The sequence below is a fragment of the Orcinus orca genome, chromosome 21 (assembly GCF_937001465.1).
Source record: "Orcinus orca chromosome 21, mOrcOrc1.1, whole genome shotgun sequence".
Taxonomy (NCBI): domain Eukaryota; kingdom Metazoa; phylum Chordata; class Mammalia; order Artiodactyla; family Delphinidae; genus Orcinus; species Orcinus orca.
The window spans coordinates 906937-923713 of record NC_064579.1 but is presented as its reverse complement, the minus strand read 5'-3'; the positions used below and the strand labels follow the sequence as shown (position 1 = coordinate 923713).

The 16777-nt window shown below is 39.5% G+C and overlaps 1 protein-coding gene across 2 annotated transcripts in view; it reads left to right on the top strand.

Annotated features, from left to right (window-relative positions):
* Nucleotides 1-16777, top strand: part of PSD3 (pleckstrin and Sec7 domain containing 3) — a 571701-nt gene that overhangs the window by 121750 nt on the left and 433174 nt on the right. For both annotated transcript variants that reach the window (XM_012539248.3, XM_049704181.1), the window contains exon 2: nucleotides 11920-12028. In XM_012539248.3, the coding sequence (XP_012394702.3) occupies nucleotides 11920-12028 (109 nt within the window). The remainder of the gene's footprint in view (nucleotides 1-11919; nucleotides 12029-16777) is intronic.

Genomic DNA, 16777 nt, shown 5'->3' with positions numbered 1-16777 from the left:
CAGTTAAAACAGACTGGCAGCAGGTCTGGCTAGTGATGAGATGAGTCCTGCCTTTTCCCCCACAGTCTTCTCCTTAGCCTGGTAGTCCATTCCTGCTTTGCCCTTTGCTTTGGATGCTGTCTCTAACCTTTAGAAGTCAGGATTTGGATGTTCTGTTATCCCATTTGTCCCCTGGCAGTTTTTGGACTCTTTCTGCTCTTGAGAGGCTCTCAGTCCCAGTTTTACTTGGTTACTGTTCCTGGCTTTTGGACTATCTATCCAATTAGCCTTTCAAGGGAGTAGGAGCTGGTTTTAGGGAATTTCAAATTACGTGGGCCATCCCCTTATTCTCAGACACTGGTGTTTTTTCCACTTGTTTATGTGCAATCGTATGTCAAATATATTTTTAAAGGGAAAAATGCTGCACATGACAGGATTTGAATCTCTCTCTTTATAGCCAGGCAAGCTGAAGGAGTGGATAATTTTGCTTGTTTGTCTTTCAGCTATACAAATTTCTTAATTATAGTGGAAGAGCAAAGTATATTTGGATGAACTTCAATAACAGGGAACAATATAGGTGGAATAACAATTACTCATTAAATCTTTGATTATTTCATTAATAACTCATTTGTACTTGAAAGCATTAGAAATATACTTACAGTATACGTGTCAGTGTGAACTCACGGTTTTTTTATTAGATAGATACAGAAATAAACAGATATAAAAGTATGTATTTGTATATACATATTTTCTGTGTGTCTGCATTAATTTCCTATGGCTGTTAAAGCAAAGTACCACTAACTTGGTGGATTAAAACAATAGAAATTTATTCTCTCATAGTTCTGGAGGCCAGAAGTTTGAAATGAATTGTATGGGCTAAAATCAAGGTTCCAGGAGGGCAGTGGTTTTTCTGGAGACTGTAGGGAGAGTTTGTTTCCTGGCATTTCCAGCCTGGAGTTCCATTCCTTGCATTCCTGGGCTCTTAGCTCCTTCCTCCATCCAATAGCGTGGCATCCTTTCTCTTACTCTGCTTTCCTCTGACTTCCTTCTCTCCTGCCACAAATCTTGGCCCACCTGGGTAATCCAGGTATGAAAGAACTTAATCACATTTTGAAAGTCTTTGCCATATGGTGCAGCACTCACAGGTTCTGAGGATTAGGATGTGGACATCTTGGGGGACCCTTATTTAGCCCACTGCAGTGTGTGAGAGTGTGTGTGTGTGTGTGTGTGTGTGTGTGTGTGCGCGCGTGTGTGCGCGCGCATGCATGTGCAGGGTCCTATTTAAAATTTCTTAGGTCTGTCCCCTGAGCTGGTCGACAAGCAGGTACCCCCAGTAGCAGTGGGCACACCCAGCTGCTCAGTGTCCAGTTCTTATGTATCATACTAAACAATATTCTTCATTGAAAGGGACCAGGTTTTTGGGTTGGTTTTTGTTCGTAGAGAAATGGCTGATTCCAGGGAGAGGCCTGGAACGTCCTGTTGTACCAGAAAGTGAAGAGGTGCTCAGAGAATACTGGGGATGTGTCAAAGGGAACAGAAGCCGGCTGGAAAGAGCTTCCACTGGCCAAAATCAGGCAGCTTGAACATTGAAGTAAATAACGAAAGTAGTGGATCACAGCTCATTGGATAAAATAGTAAATTCAGTCCTTATTGATAAAAATAAATATATAATTTGCAGGTTTGATGAGGAACAGAATATTTATAGTAAGTCCCCTACATGCAAACTTTCAGAGATGTGAACGGGCGTTCCATCAACGGCAGGCATAAGTGAAATTGCAGCTTTCCCTCTGTCTCCTATTGCTGACGATCCTTCAGCTCTACCATCTCCCACCTCCTCTCCCTCCTCCAGTCAGTAGCTCTTCTTGCCTGTTCACTTGATGCCAGCCTCTGTATGCCAGCTGTTGTACTGTACTACTATAAGATTAAAAATGTTTTCTTTACTTTTTGTTTTGTTTGTTTGTTTTTTATGTATCATTTGTGTGAAAAGTATTATAAACCTATTACAGTACAATACTATATAGTCGATTGTGTTAGTTGGGTACCTCGGCTAACTTTGTTGGACTTACGAACACATTGGACTTATAGATGTGCTCTCAGAATGGAACTCGTTCATATGTAGGGGACTTACTGTACATAGTTTCTAAGTCTTTCCACAGAATACTGATTAATTACAGAGAGAAAGTTCTCAGTTGACAGTAGAGAGGCCTGGCAGATCAAAGTGAATATGATCAGGAATGGGACAAATTGAAATCCTGTGTCTCTAAATAGGATGCAGAGTGGATAGCATCACTTCTGTGACATTCCTGTCAAAGATGCATAATCTGAATGTAATCATGAGGAAATGTACCAAAAACACCTTAAATTTTGTATGGAAACACAAAAGATGTCAAATAGCCAAAGCAGTCTTGAGAAAGAAAAACAGAGCTGGAGGAATCAGGCTTCCTGACTTCAGACTATACTACAAAGCTATAGTAATCAAAACAGTATGGTACTGGCACAATGACAGACTTATAGATCAATGGAACAGGATAGAAAGCCCAGAGGTAAACCCATGCACCTATGGTCAGTTAATCTACAACAAAGGAGGCAAGAATATACAGTGGAGAAAAGTGAGTCTCTTCAATAAGTGGTGCTGGGAAAGAATCTAAAAGAATGAAATTAGAACATTCTCTAACACCATACACAAAAGTAAACTCAAAATGGACTAAAGACCTAAATGTAAGGCTGGATACTATAAAACTATTAGAAGAAAACATAGACAGAACACTTTTTGACGTAAATCGCAGCAATATCTTTTTGAACCCACCTCCTAGAGTAATGAAAATAAAAACAAAAATAAACACATGGGACCTAATTAAACTTAAAAGCTTTTGCACAGCAAAGGAAACCATCAACAGAATGAAAAGACAACCTACAAAATGGGAGAAAATATTTGCAAATGATGCGACCGATAAGGGATTAATATCCAAAATATACAAACAGCTCATGCAGCTCAATATAAAAAAAAAAAAACAAACCCAAACAACCCAATCAAAATCAAACCCAATAGACATTTCTCCAAAGAAGATATACAGATTGCCAGCAAACATATGAAAGGATGCTCAACAGCACTAATCATTAGAGAAATGCAAATCAAAACTACAATGAGGTATCACCTCACACCGGTCAGAATGGCCATCATCAAAAAATCTACAAACATTAAATGCTGGAGAGGGTGTGGAGAAAAGGAAACCCTCTTGCACTGTTGGTGGGAATGTAAAGGGATACAGCCACTATGGAGGACAGTATGGAGGTTCCTTAAAAAACTAAAAATAGAACTACCATATGACCCAGCAATCCCACTCCTGGGCATATACCCTGAGAAAACCATAATTCAGAAAGAGTCTGTATCACAATTCATTGCAGCTCTATTTACAATAGCCAGGACATGGAAGCAACCTAAGTGTCCATTGACAGATGAATGGATAAAGAAGATGTGGCACATATATACAATGGAATTTTCCTCAGCCATGAAAAGAAATGAAATTTAGTTATTTGTAGTGAGGTGGATGAACCTAGAGTCTGTCATACAGAGTGAAGTAAGGCAGAAAGAGAAAAACAAACACTGTATGCTAACACATATATATGGGATCTAAGGAAAAAAAAAAGGTTCTGAAGAACCTAGGGGCAGGACAGGAATAAAGATGCAGACGTAGAGAATGGACTTGAGGACACGGGGAGGGGGAAGGGTAAGCTGAGATGAAGTGAGAGAGTGGCATTGACATATATACACTACCAAATGTAAAATAGATAGCTAGTGGGAAGCAGCCACGAAGCACAGGGAGATCAGCTCGTACTTTGTGACCACCTATAGGGGTGGGATAGGGAGGGTGGGAGGGAGAGGCAAGAGGGAGGGGATATGGGGATGTATGTATACATAGAGCTGATTCACTTTGTTATACAGCAGAAACTAACACAACAATGTAAAGCAATTATACTCCAATAAAGGTGTTAAAAAATAAATATTGACCTTTAGGTGATTATATGCATATTAAATTTTTTAGAAGGAAGTGTACTTGATGTCTACAAATATTTTTTGAAATATACTGATATAAAGGAAGGATTGAACTATACGTAGATGGAAGGATAAATAATAAAGTAAGTATAGTAAAATATTTTAAAAAATGGGCAGAAGATCTAGAAGACATACAGATGGCCAAAAAGCACATGAACAGATGCTCAGTATTGCAAAGTGTTAGAGAAATGCAAATCAAAACTACAATGAGATATCATCTCACACCGGTCAGAATGGCCATCATCAAAAAGTCTAGAAACAATAAATGCTGGAGAGAGTGTGGAGAAAAGGGAACCCTCTTGCACTGTTGGTGAGAATGTAAATTGATACGGCCACTGTGGAGAATGAACTTATGATTACCAGCAGGGAAGGATGGGGGAAAGGGATAGTCAGGGAGTTTGGGATCGACATGTACACACTGCTTTATTTAAAATAGGTAACCAACAAGGACCTACTGTATAGCACAGGGAACTCTGCTCAGTGTTATGTGGCAGCCTGGATGGGAGGGGAGTTTGGGGGAGAATGGATACATGTATATGTATGGCTGAGTCCCTTTGCTGTGCATGTGAAACTATCACAACACTGTTAATTGGCTATACTTCAATATAAAATAAAAAGTTAAAAAAAAAGTCTACAAACAGTAAATGCTGGAGAGGGTGTGGAGAAAAGGGAACCCTCCTACACTGTTGGTGGGAATGTAAATTGATAACAGCCACTATGAAGGACAGTATGGAGGTTCCTTAAAAAATTAAAAATATAACTACCATGTGATCCAGCAGTCCCACACCTGGGCATGTATCCAGAGAAAACCGTACTTCAAAAAGATACATGGACCCCAGTGTTCATTGCAGCACTGTTTACAATAGCCAAGACATGGAAGCAACCTAAATGCCCATTGACAGATGAATGGATAAAGAAGATGTGGTACATATATACAATAGAATATTACTCAGCCATAAAAAAAGAATGAAAAAAAAAAGAATGAAATAATGCCATTTGCAGCAGCATGGATCAATCTAGAGATGATCATAGTAAGTGAAGTAAGTCAAAGACAAATATCATATGATATCACTTATATGTGGAATCTAAAAAAATGATACAAATGAACTTGTTTACAAAACAGAAACAGACTCACAGACATAGAAAACAAATTTATGGTTACCAAAGGGGAAAGGTGTCAGGGAGGGATAAATTAGGAGTTTGGGATTAACATATACACTACTCTGTATAAAATAGATAGTCAACAAGGACCTACTGTATAGCACAGGGAACTCTACTCAATATTCCGTAATAACCTATATGGGAAAAGAGTCTGAAAAAGAATGGATATATGTATAACTGAACCACTTTGCTGTACACCTGAAACTAACACAGCATTGTAAATCGACTATACTCAATATAAAATAAAAATTAAAAAAAAAGTATATGACTGTAATCATGAGGAAATGTAAAGACAAACCCACGTTGAAGAACACTCTGCAAAATAATGGGCCTCTAATTTTCAAATAACTCATAGTCATGGAAGTTAAGGAATCTAATGTCATGTAATAGTGGGTCTAAATAGCCAGTTGGAAGTTCTGAGCTTCACTGTGGGGAGGAGCTGGTTAAGCCATTCATCAGTGGACCCCTGACATAACTATTTAGGTCTTTCTTCGTGAGGTGGTTGCTTTCTGCAGAGAAAGCTCTTCAGATCTCTTGCCTGCAGGGTAAAGTCCAGGGTGCAGCACTCCATAGGTTGGGTGAAATAAAAGAACTGGATATTGAGTGGCTGGGTGTGCTCATTGCTACTGGGGGTACCTGCTTGTAGACCAGCTCAGGGAACAGAGCTGGAGAAGAAGTCTAAGCATCTTAGCATACAGCAGCAAGTCCCCTTGCTACTCTGGTGTCCTTGTATCAGTTGTGCTTCGTGTCCCCCAGGCCAGAGATGTTCTGTGAAAAATCTCACTCATGAATAAAATTCCAGTCTTTTGCCTGAATGAAGTGGGGGGTGGCAAATTTTCCAGTGAAACAGATCTGGGGATCTAACTGCTTGATAACCTTTCCTTTTCACCAGTCCTGCTTGTGTTGACCCCTCCTCCTTCCACCTTCCCCCGTCCCCCTTTCCTTTGCCTTTGAGTATTCTTTGGTGTGGCTTGGTTGGTTCTGTTCCCTTTTAACAGACCTAAGTTACCTGTCATCTTAAACAACTTCCAATTTGCTCTTAACTCTTTCAGCTTTCCCTGATGATAGGCTGCTGTAATAAGGTACCACAGACTGGGTAGCTTAGCCAGAGGGAAAATTATGCTCTCACAGGTCTGTAACCTAAGAAGTCCAGGCTCAAGGTGTCAGTAGGGTTGGTTTCTTCCGAGGCCTCTTTCTTTGGCCTGCAGATGGCTGGCTGCCTTCTCCCTGTGTCTTTGTATGGACTTCCATGTGTGTCTGTGTCCTAATCTCTTATAAGGGCACCAGTCATATTGGATTAGGGCCTACCCTAATGACCTTATAGACCCTGTTTCCAAATGCAGTCACGTGTAAGGTGCTGAAGCTAGGACTCAACATATGAATTTTGGGACACAGTTCTGCCCATAACACCCAACCATTGTCTTTGGCAGCATTGGCACTAAGCTTCTAGTGCTGCCTGTACTTGAGTTGCCGCACTCGGTGCCCTGCTTCCGTGGGCCTGACTTCTGGGTGATGGAATCAGATGGCACTGAGTGGGATCAGGCATGGAGTGTGAATGTTGGAATCATATTAGTTTTGAGTGAGTTGTGAAACATTTTTTTTATAGTCGTTAGTTTAGCTTTTAATATTCTCTGGCTTAAAGCACTTTATAATATTCAGCCCTGACTGACTTTAGAGGTCTCATATCCTCTGAACATGATCCTGAAATTGAAATGATAAGGATGTGAAGGAGCACGCCACCCTCCTCAGACTACCCTCAAGCCCTGTCTCCACCTCTCCCACCCCTGACCCCATACGTCCCCTCCCAAGTCAACTGAAATTACTTCTAAAATTTGCCTGCAGCTTTCTGCTTTCTCCTCTTGATTTTTTATAGTTAGGCAATTAAAAAAATTAGTTTACGTCAGTAGTGTTTCTCTTGTATCTGAAATTGGTAATTATAATCAGCAACATCTTGAGACTTGGATGATATTAGGTGAAAACTCTTTGTAAATTTGAAAAGCTATGTAAAATGTAAGGTTGAGATTTTACTTGTCCTGTCCATTTAAAGATGGACTGCCGACTTACATATTATGGTGACCATGTCATTGTAACTTCATCACAAGGAAAAGACTTGTGTTATTCCTCCTTAATGAAATATCTGTGAAGGTGGCTCAGAAGTGTGAAGAATCTTTGTGCTTCAGAATTAGAAGGGACCTTAGAGATGAATTTGAATATCTCTTTTTACCAATAAAAAGAAGCTGAAGTCTAAGACTGAAGCTGAAGTCCAGGACTGAACATTAGTGTGACTGAGTGGGAGTCTCACCTGGGATTCAAGTCTGGATCAGCTGACAGTCCATTTGCTAATGTTACTTCATATCCCATACTTTATCACAGTGGCTGTGATAAAAAAGAATATATATTTTTCAGTTAGTAATACAGAAGAAAAAGTAGTGCTGAGTATTTCAAGTAAAATTTTTTTGACCTGCAAAAATTGTTGTGGAGATAGGTGGGTGAAGAACTGTAACCCTTGGCATGGGAAGGGCAGTGGGGCACCTAGCTTTAAGAATAACTAATATAAGCCGAGTGCATTTTATTTCACTGGGCAAGTCAGGGGAATGGTTGTGCTTTGACTGGGCCTGAATGTTGGGTTTTGGGGTTCCCCACAATTTTCAGAGTATGGAGTGCTTTATTAGAGTGGAGCCCTGTAGTATCTTCTACTCTTGGTTAGAGCATCGTTTTAACAGGTGTTTCTCTTCTGTGAGAGTCTGTGCTTTGAACAGTGCTTCACTTCCAAACCTTAGCACAAGTGTGCTCTGTGGACCAGCATCAGCATCCTCTGGGAATGTCTTAGGAATGCAGAGTCTCAGGCCCCACCCCAGACCTGCTTGATCTGTGTTTCAACAAGACTCCCAGGCAGTTCATATATACAGTAAAGCATGGGAAACACTGGTCTAGAGCAGTGGTTCACAAAATGTGGTCCCTGGACCAGCAGCATCAACATCGCGGGCAAAGTTGCTAGAAAACACACATTCTCAGGCCCCAAATCCCAGGCCCCCTGAACCAGAAACTCTGGGTGAAACCCCAATATGTGCTTTAACAAGCCCTGTAGGTAATGCTAATTCATGCTTAAGTTTGAGAACCACTCTGGAGCACTGTGTTTCCACAGTTTTGATCTGGACTCACGGTGAAAAATATATTTTACATCATGACCCAAAACACACACACACACACACACTCTAGAAGTTTCATAAAACAATGGTTATCTTACCAAGTTCTATATCTACTTTGGTATTTTCCATTTTATTCTGTTAAATATATATGTGTGTGTATAAACTTATTTATAAAGAAAATCTGGCCATAACCCACACAGCTGCTTACAAAGCCACTAATAGACCATGCACTGCAGTTTAAGGACTGATGCTCTTGAACAGGGTCTCTTAACCTTCTTCTGTGCTGTGGCCCCTTTTGACAGTCTTGGAAAGCTCTGGATCTCTTGTCAGAGTAATGCTTTTTAAGTGTATACAGTAATATACATGGAGCTGTAAAAGAAACCAATTATATAGGGTACCAATATATTAAACAAATGTGTGATATGGTGATATATTGTATTTTCTTATTCATAGTGAGATTTAGTGGTGGGTCTTGTAACTACTGTCATTTCAAAGTAGGAATGGGTATAAATGATAGTTCAAGTTATTTGCAATAATTGTTATATGAAGTGAAAATGGCTGTGATTTCAATTGGTGACAAAGTTACGGTTACTGATAATAATACTGTGGTTTGTTGAGTACATGCATATTTGAAAAAAAAAAAGCTACATTTTGGTTTAAGTTAAGTGAAAATAAAGATGTAATTTTTTTCCCTAACTTCAGACTTCCAAAATTCTGAGGTTAAGCACTCTTGCTCAAGAGGAACCTTTCTTTGGAGAATAGTTCCCAGGCTTTAAGACTGTGTGTCAAAAAATTACCTTCCTGGAATTCCTTAAAATTGCTGCTTCATCGATGGCATTTCTTATTTTCTAGCACCATGGTAATGGAGTTCTGTTTTGTTTTTTTCCTCACCAACAGGGTAGGAGGTTTCCCTTTTCTCCACATCCTCACCACCATTTATTTTTTGTGTTCTTTTTGATGTTAGCCATTCTGACAGGGGTGAGATGATAGCTCATTGTGGTTTTGATTTGCATTTCCCTGATGCAGAAATCAGCATTTTAAAATTTAATTTAATTTTTATTTTACTTTGGAGTATAGTTGATCTATAATGTTGTTAGTTTCAGATGTACAGCAAAGTGATTCAGTTATACATATACACATATCCATTCTTTTTCTTTTTTTGTTTTTGGCCACGCTGTGCAGCTTGTAGGATCTTAGTTCCCTGACCAGGGATTGAACCCTAGCCCTCAGCAGTGAGAGTGCAGAGTCCTAATGACCGCCGGGGAATTCCCCATATATCCATTCTTTTTCAGACTCTTTTCCCAAGTAATGGAGTTTTCCTTTAAAATCTTCTTCTCTATTGTTTTCCTGAGGTTACCTCAGGCCCAAATGCAATCTATTGACAATGTTTCTTCTCTAGTCTCCCCCATCTCAACACACCACCCAGCTGCTCAAACCAGATTCCTGGGATCATTCTCTGGGCCATGGGTTCTGGATTCAGGATCTGAATCTGGGGTCCACAGTTTACTAGCTGTGTCACCTTGGACAAGCGACAAGCCTCCCTTTCTCTGCCTGTGAGACTGGGATGGCAGCAGTGCCCCCACCTCATAGGACTGTTCTGAGTATTGCATGAGACATCCCAGGTATTGCACTGGAACAGCCTGGCCTGGAGTTAAGTGGTTAGTAAATGTTATCCATTACAGTTATGCTTGATTTCTTCCTTTCCCTTATTCCTTAAACCCAGTTTGTCAGAAAATTTATATAGAGTTTCCCTACAGGTATATTTCATATTTATCTACTTCTGTCTGTTTCCATTGCTCTCATCCTACTCGAAACTTTCATGCATTCTCATTGGCACTTCTGACTGGTGTCTCTCCTTCCTCTTGACTGACTCCAATCAGTTTCCCCTATAACAACCGTATGATTTTTTTTAAAGTGTAAGTGAATGATCTAATAAAAACGTTAGTGACCACCGTACATTTAGAACAGTCCAGTGGCTTCCCGTCAAGCCTTTCCCTGACCTGCAGCCTGTGTTTTTGGCCCCTGCGTCCTTTCAAGTGTTTGTTCGTGCTGTGCTGTTTCTCTGGTCTGCCTCTGAACTTGCCCGTGTACCCACTGTTCTGTGGCCACATTGGCTTTCCCTCAGTTATTTGGGTAGCCTGGTCCTTTCATACTTTGAGGCCATTGTGTGTGACCCTCCCTCTGTTCAGCTGCATGTTTCTGCCCTTCCTCAGCTCCCATTCTTCTCATCTCTGTGGGAGAGAGCCTTTCTTAACCACCCCTACCTAAATTAGGGCACCAAATTCCTCCTTTATCAGCCTGAGGCTCCCTAAACACATCAACAAGTGAATATTGCCTCTCCATCAGGGAAAAGGATAATTAACAGCCTGTGATTATGAAACATGCAACTCCAAGAGGAGTGGAATAATTTTACACATTGTGAACATTAAGTGATTGTAGAGCTATTTTAAGAAATTGCAATCCTGAAATTGTTCAAGAAGGTCTTTGATATTGTTATTCAAGAACAAAGAGAGGCCGGCCCACTGAACCTGTCTGCAGAGGGTAATGGAGGTACTCATAACCCAGCCATGCGCCTCCTCACTGCTGTCAATCATTTCTGCTCCAAAGGGTAAAGCAGATGTCATAAAATTTCCCTCCTTGAAGTAGCTGCCTGGTTGCTGATAGAACCCTTCATGCTCCTCTCTCCTAAAGTGAATGGTCAGTTGCTGCTCAGACATGAGAAAGATGCCTCATGATTAGACGATAGAAACCAGTGTGGTAATATCTGGATCCTGGTTTTAATTTTTGAGTTCGGAGTGAAGAGGCAGCATAATGACTCCCTGACTGGACTCGGTCAAATTTCTTTGTGATTTGAAATTTCTGCCTTGTTACTTATTTTTAATTAATCCTAGGCCAGAGAAAGGAGGCACTCGTGATTTTTGGCAGTTGCCTAAAGCAGCCAGGAAAAGGGTGATAGGAGTTGAGAATCATGTTGTGAACCACTTCAGTGACCTTTGTAGTTTTTCTTTCAAATAAGTGTCCCAAAGGACACTGGGACAGATGCTTGAATTTAGGATAATAAGTATAAACGCCTGGTACTCCTGTTTGGCTAAATGGTGTTCCTGATTAAATAAAAATGTGGTCTCTTTTGGGGAAAGACTACCTTTTGTTTACATACTTTAGCAGAACCCATGCACAGAAGTATTCCTGGTATGGACTGTGGGTAATGATAATCATTTGGAAAATGATGTGTCTAAAAATAAAATACAGTTTTCTTATTGCAAAAAAGTAACATATACTTAATTTTTAGAAATTCTACCATAATTCTGCCCTCCAATCAAGCCAAACTTTTCATATTTTTCTTGTTCCCCTATAGATGTTTATATGTTTATCTTTCTATATAGTTGTAATCTTGCTGTGATCATCTTGTATTCTGATTTATGTTATGTTATGATTTTCATGTTTCATTTTTAATGGCTGTATAGCATTCTATCAAGTAGAAATGTCATAACCATTCTCTTGTTGGTTGATTTGCTTTATGATGTATTTTTTATGATATACTTTTAATGATGTCTTTGTTTTGCTCTAATTTTGCAGGCAGAGACATTTGTTTGGGTTAACAGTGCATCAGCACATTCCCAGAGTGTTGCCAAGGCCAAATATGAATTTTTATTTGGCAGATCTGAAGAGAAAACTCCAGATACTAGTAAGTGTATCCCTACCTTCCTCTTTCAGGTAACAGATAGGAAGTGCTATTGAAATTTCAAATCTCAGAAGCTGAGAATTCTTCAAATCAAGAAGTGACTTGAAATTACCTAAAACAGGCTACTAGAATCACATCCTGTATTTCTGAGTTCTACACCTTAGGAAGATGTAGAATTATTAGTGAATAATTAAAGCAACAGGTTTCACAGAGGTAGGAAGGCAGCAGTGCGGATGGAGAAAAGGTACTCAATCAGCAGGAGATAAAGGCCATAGGAGTCCTGGGAGTCAGGCAGAGAAGGGTACTGAATGTGGTTAAGAGCTTTGGCTCTTTAGCTAGGCTTCTTGAGCGTCAGTTCTGGCTTTGTAACTTATGAGATGCATGACCTTGAGTAAGTTGTCCAAGCTATTTTTGCCTCAGTTTTCTCATCTGTAAAATGGGATTATAGTGATATATGTCTCAGAAATCTTTTGAGGATTAGGTAGATTGACATATGTAAGGATCTCAAAACCATACTTGGCATGTAATAAATGATATGGAAGTGTTTGCTGCCATTATTATTTATTATGATCATTATCATCATCATATTCCTGACCTTTGAAGCTGACATTTAGAAAAAATACAATCCTGACTCTCCTCAACTCCATCACTGTCTGACACTGATTTTCTGTTTTGGGTAGACAAGGAATCTGACCTAATGTATTGGTAGCTGTTGTTCAGTTGAAGAAGTCAAATGCTAACTATTCATTTTGATTTATGTGTTAGATGGGATTATATAATGGGCTCCCTAATACCTGGGGCTAGCAAGAATGCAGTGTATATCAATAATTCCTTTTACCTTAATAATGAATATTTATTAGATATTTCAGTAGTTGGGGACTCTTAATGAAGTATAAAACAGCTAAATTATTTAAAAAAAATCATTCTGCTTTTATTATGTAGCATAAATACCTAACATTCTAGGCTAGAGGTTTGGGGCACTTAATCATTTATTCACTTTGTCTCAGGGAGTACTGACTGTCATCACCCCAAGACTGTGTAAAACTCCTCCTTGGCATAGCCTTAACTTTGTGATTTTGTGCTAATTAAGCTGTTTTTAACTTCGATAAAACATGATTTTTACTTCACTGTATAGAGATACTATCAAATGTCTACATAGTCCTTTGACTTATTGGTGGGTGAGTTTGGGTCTGCCTTACTCATAGGTTTTGTAGTTTTCCGAGTGTACCTGAGGAGAATCAAAATGACATTTTAAACCTCCTGTTCCTTATTTGCCTTGGTAAAAATGGTTGGTGTTATTTATTTCTAGTGTGATGTTATTCTGCAGGTGTGTAAGTGTGCATGCATTTATTAAATCTATTTAATGAACACTTATTATGTGCTAGTCACCTGTGCTGGGCACTGTCATGGTACAAAGAAGCAGAAGACAGTCCTTACCACATGGGGGCTAATTCTTTGGTCAGAGAGAGGGAATGATCATTTTCAGCTGTGCTGGTGATGGCTTCATGGAGGAGGTGAAAGTTGCACTGTTCTTAAAGAATGACTAGTATTCTGATTAATTGAGTTTTGGGGAGGGCATTTCAGACTGAGGGAAGGGTATGACCAAGGGTGTGGTGGCAGAAAATACAAATTTTTTGGAGAACATGGAGGAAACTGCCCAGGTTGGTTTGCAAAGCATATCTGTGAGAGATAGGTTTAGAAAGGTAACCATTTAGAAAGGGGCAGAATCATGGAGGGTGAAGAGTGTGCATTTTAATTTAGGTATGCGGAGATGAAGTGCCAGGTACTGTTTTTTTTTTTTTAATCTATTTTTTATTTTTATTTATTTTTTTGGGTATAGTTGCTTTACAATGTCGTGTTAGTTTCTACTGTAAAACGAAGTGAATCAGCTATATGTGTATATATATCCTCTCCCTCTTGGACCTCCCTCCACACCCCCTAATCTCACCCATCTAGGTCACCACAGAGCACTAAGTGGAGCTCCCTACGCCATACAGCAGGTTCCCACTAGCTATCTGTTTTACATATGCTAGTGTATACATGTCTCCCAATCTCCCAATTCATCCCACCCCCACTTACCTCCCCCCCTGCCCCCCCCCGCCCCCCGGCCTGTGTCCACACATTTGTTCGCTATGTCTGTGTCTCTATTCCTGCTCTGCAGATAGGTTCATCTGTACCATTTTTCTAGATTCCACATATATGTGTTAATATACAATAATTGTTTTTCTCTTTATGACTTACTTCACTCTGTATGACAGTCTCTGGGTCCATCCACGTCTCTGCAAATGACTCAGTTTCATTCCTTTTTATGACTGAGTAATATTGCATTGTACATATGTACCATATCTTCTTTATCCATTCCTCTGTTGATGGACATTTAGGTTGCTTCCATGTCCTGGCTATTGTAAACAGTGCTGCAATGAACATTGGGGTGCATGTGTCTTTTTGAATTATGGTTTTCTTAGGGTATATGCCCAGTAGTGGGATTGCTGGGTCATATGGTAATTCTATTTTTAGTTTTTTAAGGAACCTCCATACTGTTCTCCATAGTGGCTGTATCAATTTACATTCCCACCAACAGTGCAAGAGAGTTCCCTTTCTGCACACCCCCTCCAGCATTTATTCTTTGTAGATTTTTTTTTTTTTTTTTTTTTTTGCGGTATGCGGGCCTCTCACCGTTGTGGCCTCTCCCGTTGTGGAGCACAGGCTCCGGATGCGCAGGCTCAGTGGCCATGGCTCATGGGCCCAGCCACTCCGCGGCATGTGGGATCTTCCCGGACCGGGGCACGAACCCATGTCCCCTGCATCGGCAGGCGGACTCTCAACCACTGCGCCACCAGGGCAGCCCCTCTTTGTAGATTTTTTGATGATGGTCATTCTGACCAGTGTGAGGTGATACCTCATTGTAGTTTTGATCTGCATTTCTCTAATAAGTGCTAATAATAATTGCTAATAATTAACAATGTTGAGCATCTTTTCATGTGCCTCTTGGCCATCTGTATGTCTTCTTTGAGACATGTCTCTTTAGGTCTTCTGCCCGTTTTTTGATTGGGTTGTTTGTTTTTTTGATATTGAGCTGCATGAGCTGTTGGTATATTTTGGAGATTAATCCCTTGTCAGTTGCTTTGTTTGCAAATATTTTCTCCCATTCTGAGGGTTGTGTTTTCATCTCGTTTATGGTTTTCTTTGCTGTACAAAAGCTTTTAAGTTTAATTAGGTCCCATTTGTTTATTTTTGTTTTTATTTTCATTACTGTAGGAGGTGGGTCGAAAGAGATTCTGCTGTGATTTATGTCAAAGAGTGTTCTGCCTATGTTTTTCTTGAAGAGTTTTATAGTGTCTGGTCTTACATTTAGGTCTTTAATCCATTTTGAGTTTATTTTTGTGTATGGTGTTAGGAAGTGTTCTAATTTCATTCTTTTACATGTAGCTGTCCAGCTTTCCCAGCACCACTTATTGAAGAGGCTGTCTTTTCTCCATTGTATATTCTTGCCTCCTTTGACATAGATTAGTTAACCATATGTGCGTGGGTTTATCTCTGGGCTTTCTATCCTGTACCATTGATCTATATTTCTGTTTTTTGTGCCAGTACTGTCTTGATTACTGTAGCTTTGTAGTATAGTCTGAAGTCAGGGAGCCTGATTCCTCTAACTCTGTTTTTCTTTCTCAAGATTGCTTGGCTATTTGGAGTCTTTTGTGTTTCCACACAAATTGTAAAATTTTTTGTTCTAATTCTATGAAAAATGCCATTGGTAATTTGATAGGGATTGCATTGAATCTGTAGATTGCTTTGGGTAGTAGAGTCATTTTCACAATATTGATTCTTCCAATCCAAGAACATGGTATATCTCTCCATCTGTTTGTATCACCTTTAACTTCTTTCATCAGTGTCTTAGAGTTTTCTGCATACAGGTCTTTTGTCTCCCTAGGTAGGTTTATTCCTGGGTATTTTATTCTTTTTGTTGCCATGGTAAATGGGATTGTTTCCTTACTGATTTTTTTGTTGTTAGCGTATAGGACTGCAAGAGATTTTTGTGCATTAATTTTGTATCCTTCAAGTTTACCAAATTGATTAGCTTTAGTAGTTTTCTGGTGGCATCTTTAGTATTTTTGCTGTATAGTATCATGTCATCTGCAAACTGAGAGTTTTACTTCTTCTTTTCCAATTTGTATTCCTTTTGTTTCTTTTTCTTCTCTGCTGTGGCTAGGACTTCCAAAACTATGTTAAATAATAGTGGCAAGAGTGGACATCCTTGTCTTCTTCCTGATCTTAGAGGAAATGCTCTCAGTTTTTCACCATTGAGAATGATGTTTGCTATGGGTTTGTCGTATATGGCCTTTATTACGTTGAAGTAGGTTCTCTCTGTGCCCACTTCCTGGAGAGTTTTTATCATAAATGGGTGTTGAATTTTGTCTAAAAGCTTTTTTCTGCATCTATTGAGATGATCATGTGGTTTTTTTCTTTAATTTGTTAATATGATGTATCACATCGATTGATTTGCTTATATTGAAGAATCCTTGTAATCCTTGCATTCCTAGGATAAATCCCACTCGATTGTGGTGTATGATCCTTTAATGTGTTGTTGGATTCTGTTTGCTAGTAATTTTTTGAGGATTTTGGCGTCTATGTTTATCAGTGATATTGGCCTGTAATTTTTGTTTTTTGTGATATCTTTGTCTGGTTTTGGTAGCAGGGTGATGGTGGTCTCCTAGAATAAGTTTAGGAGTGTTCCTCCCTCTGCAAATTTTGGGA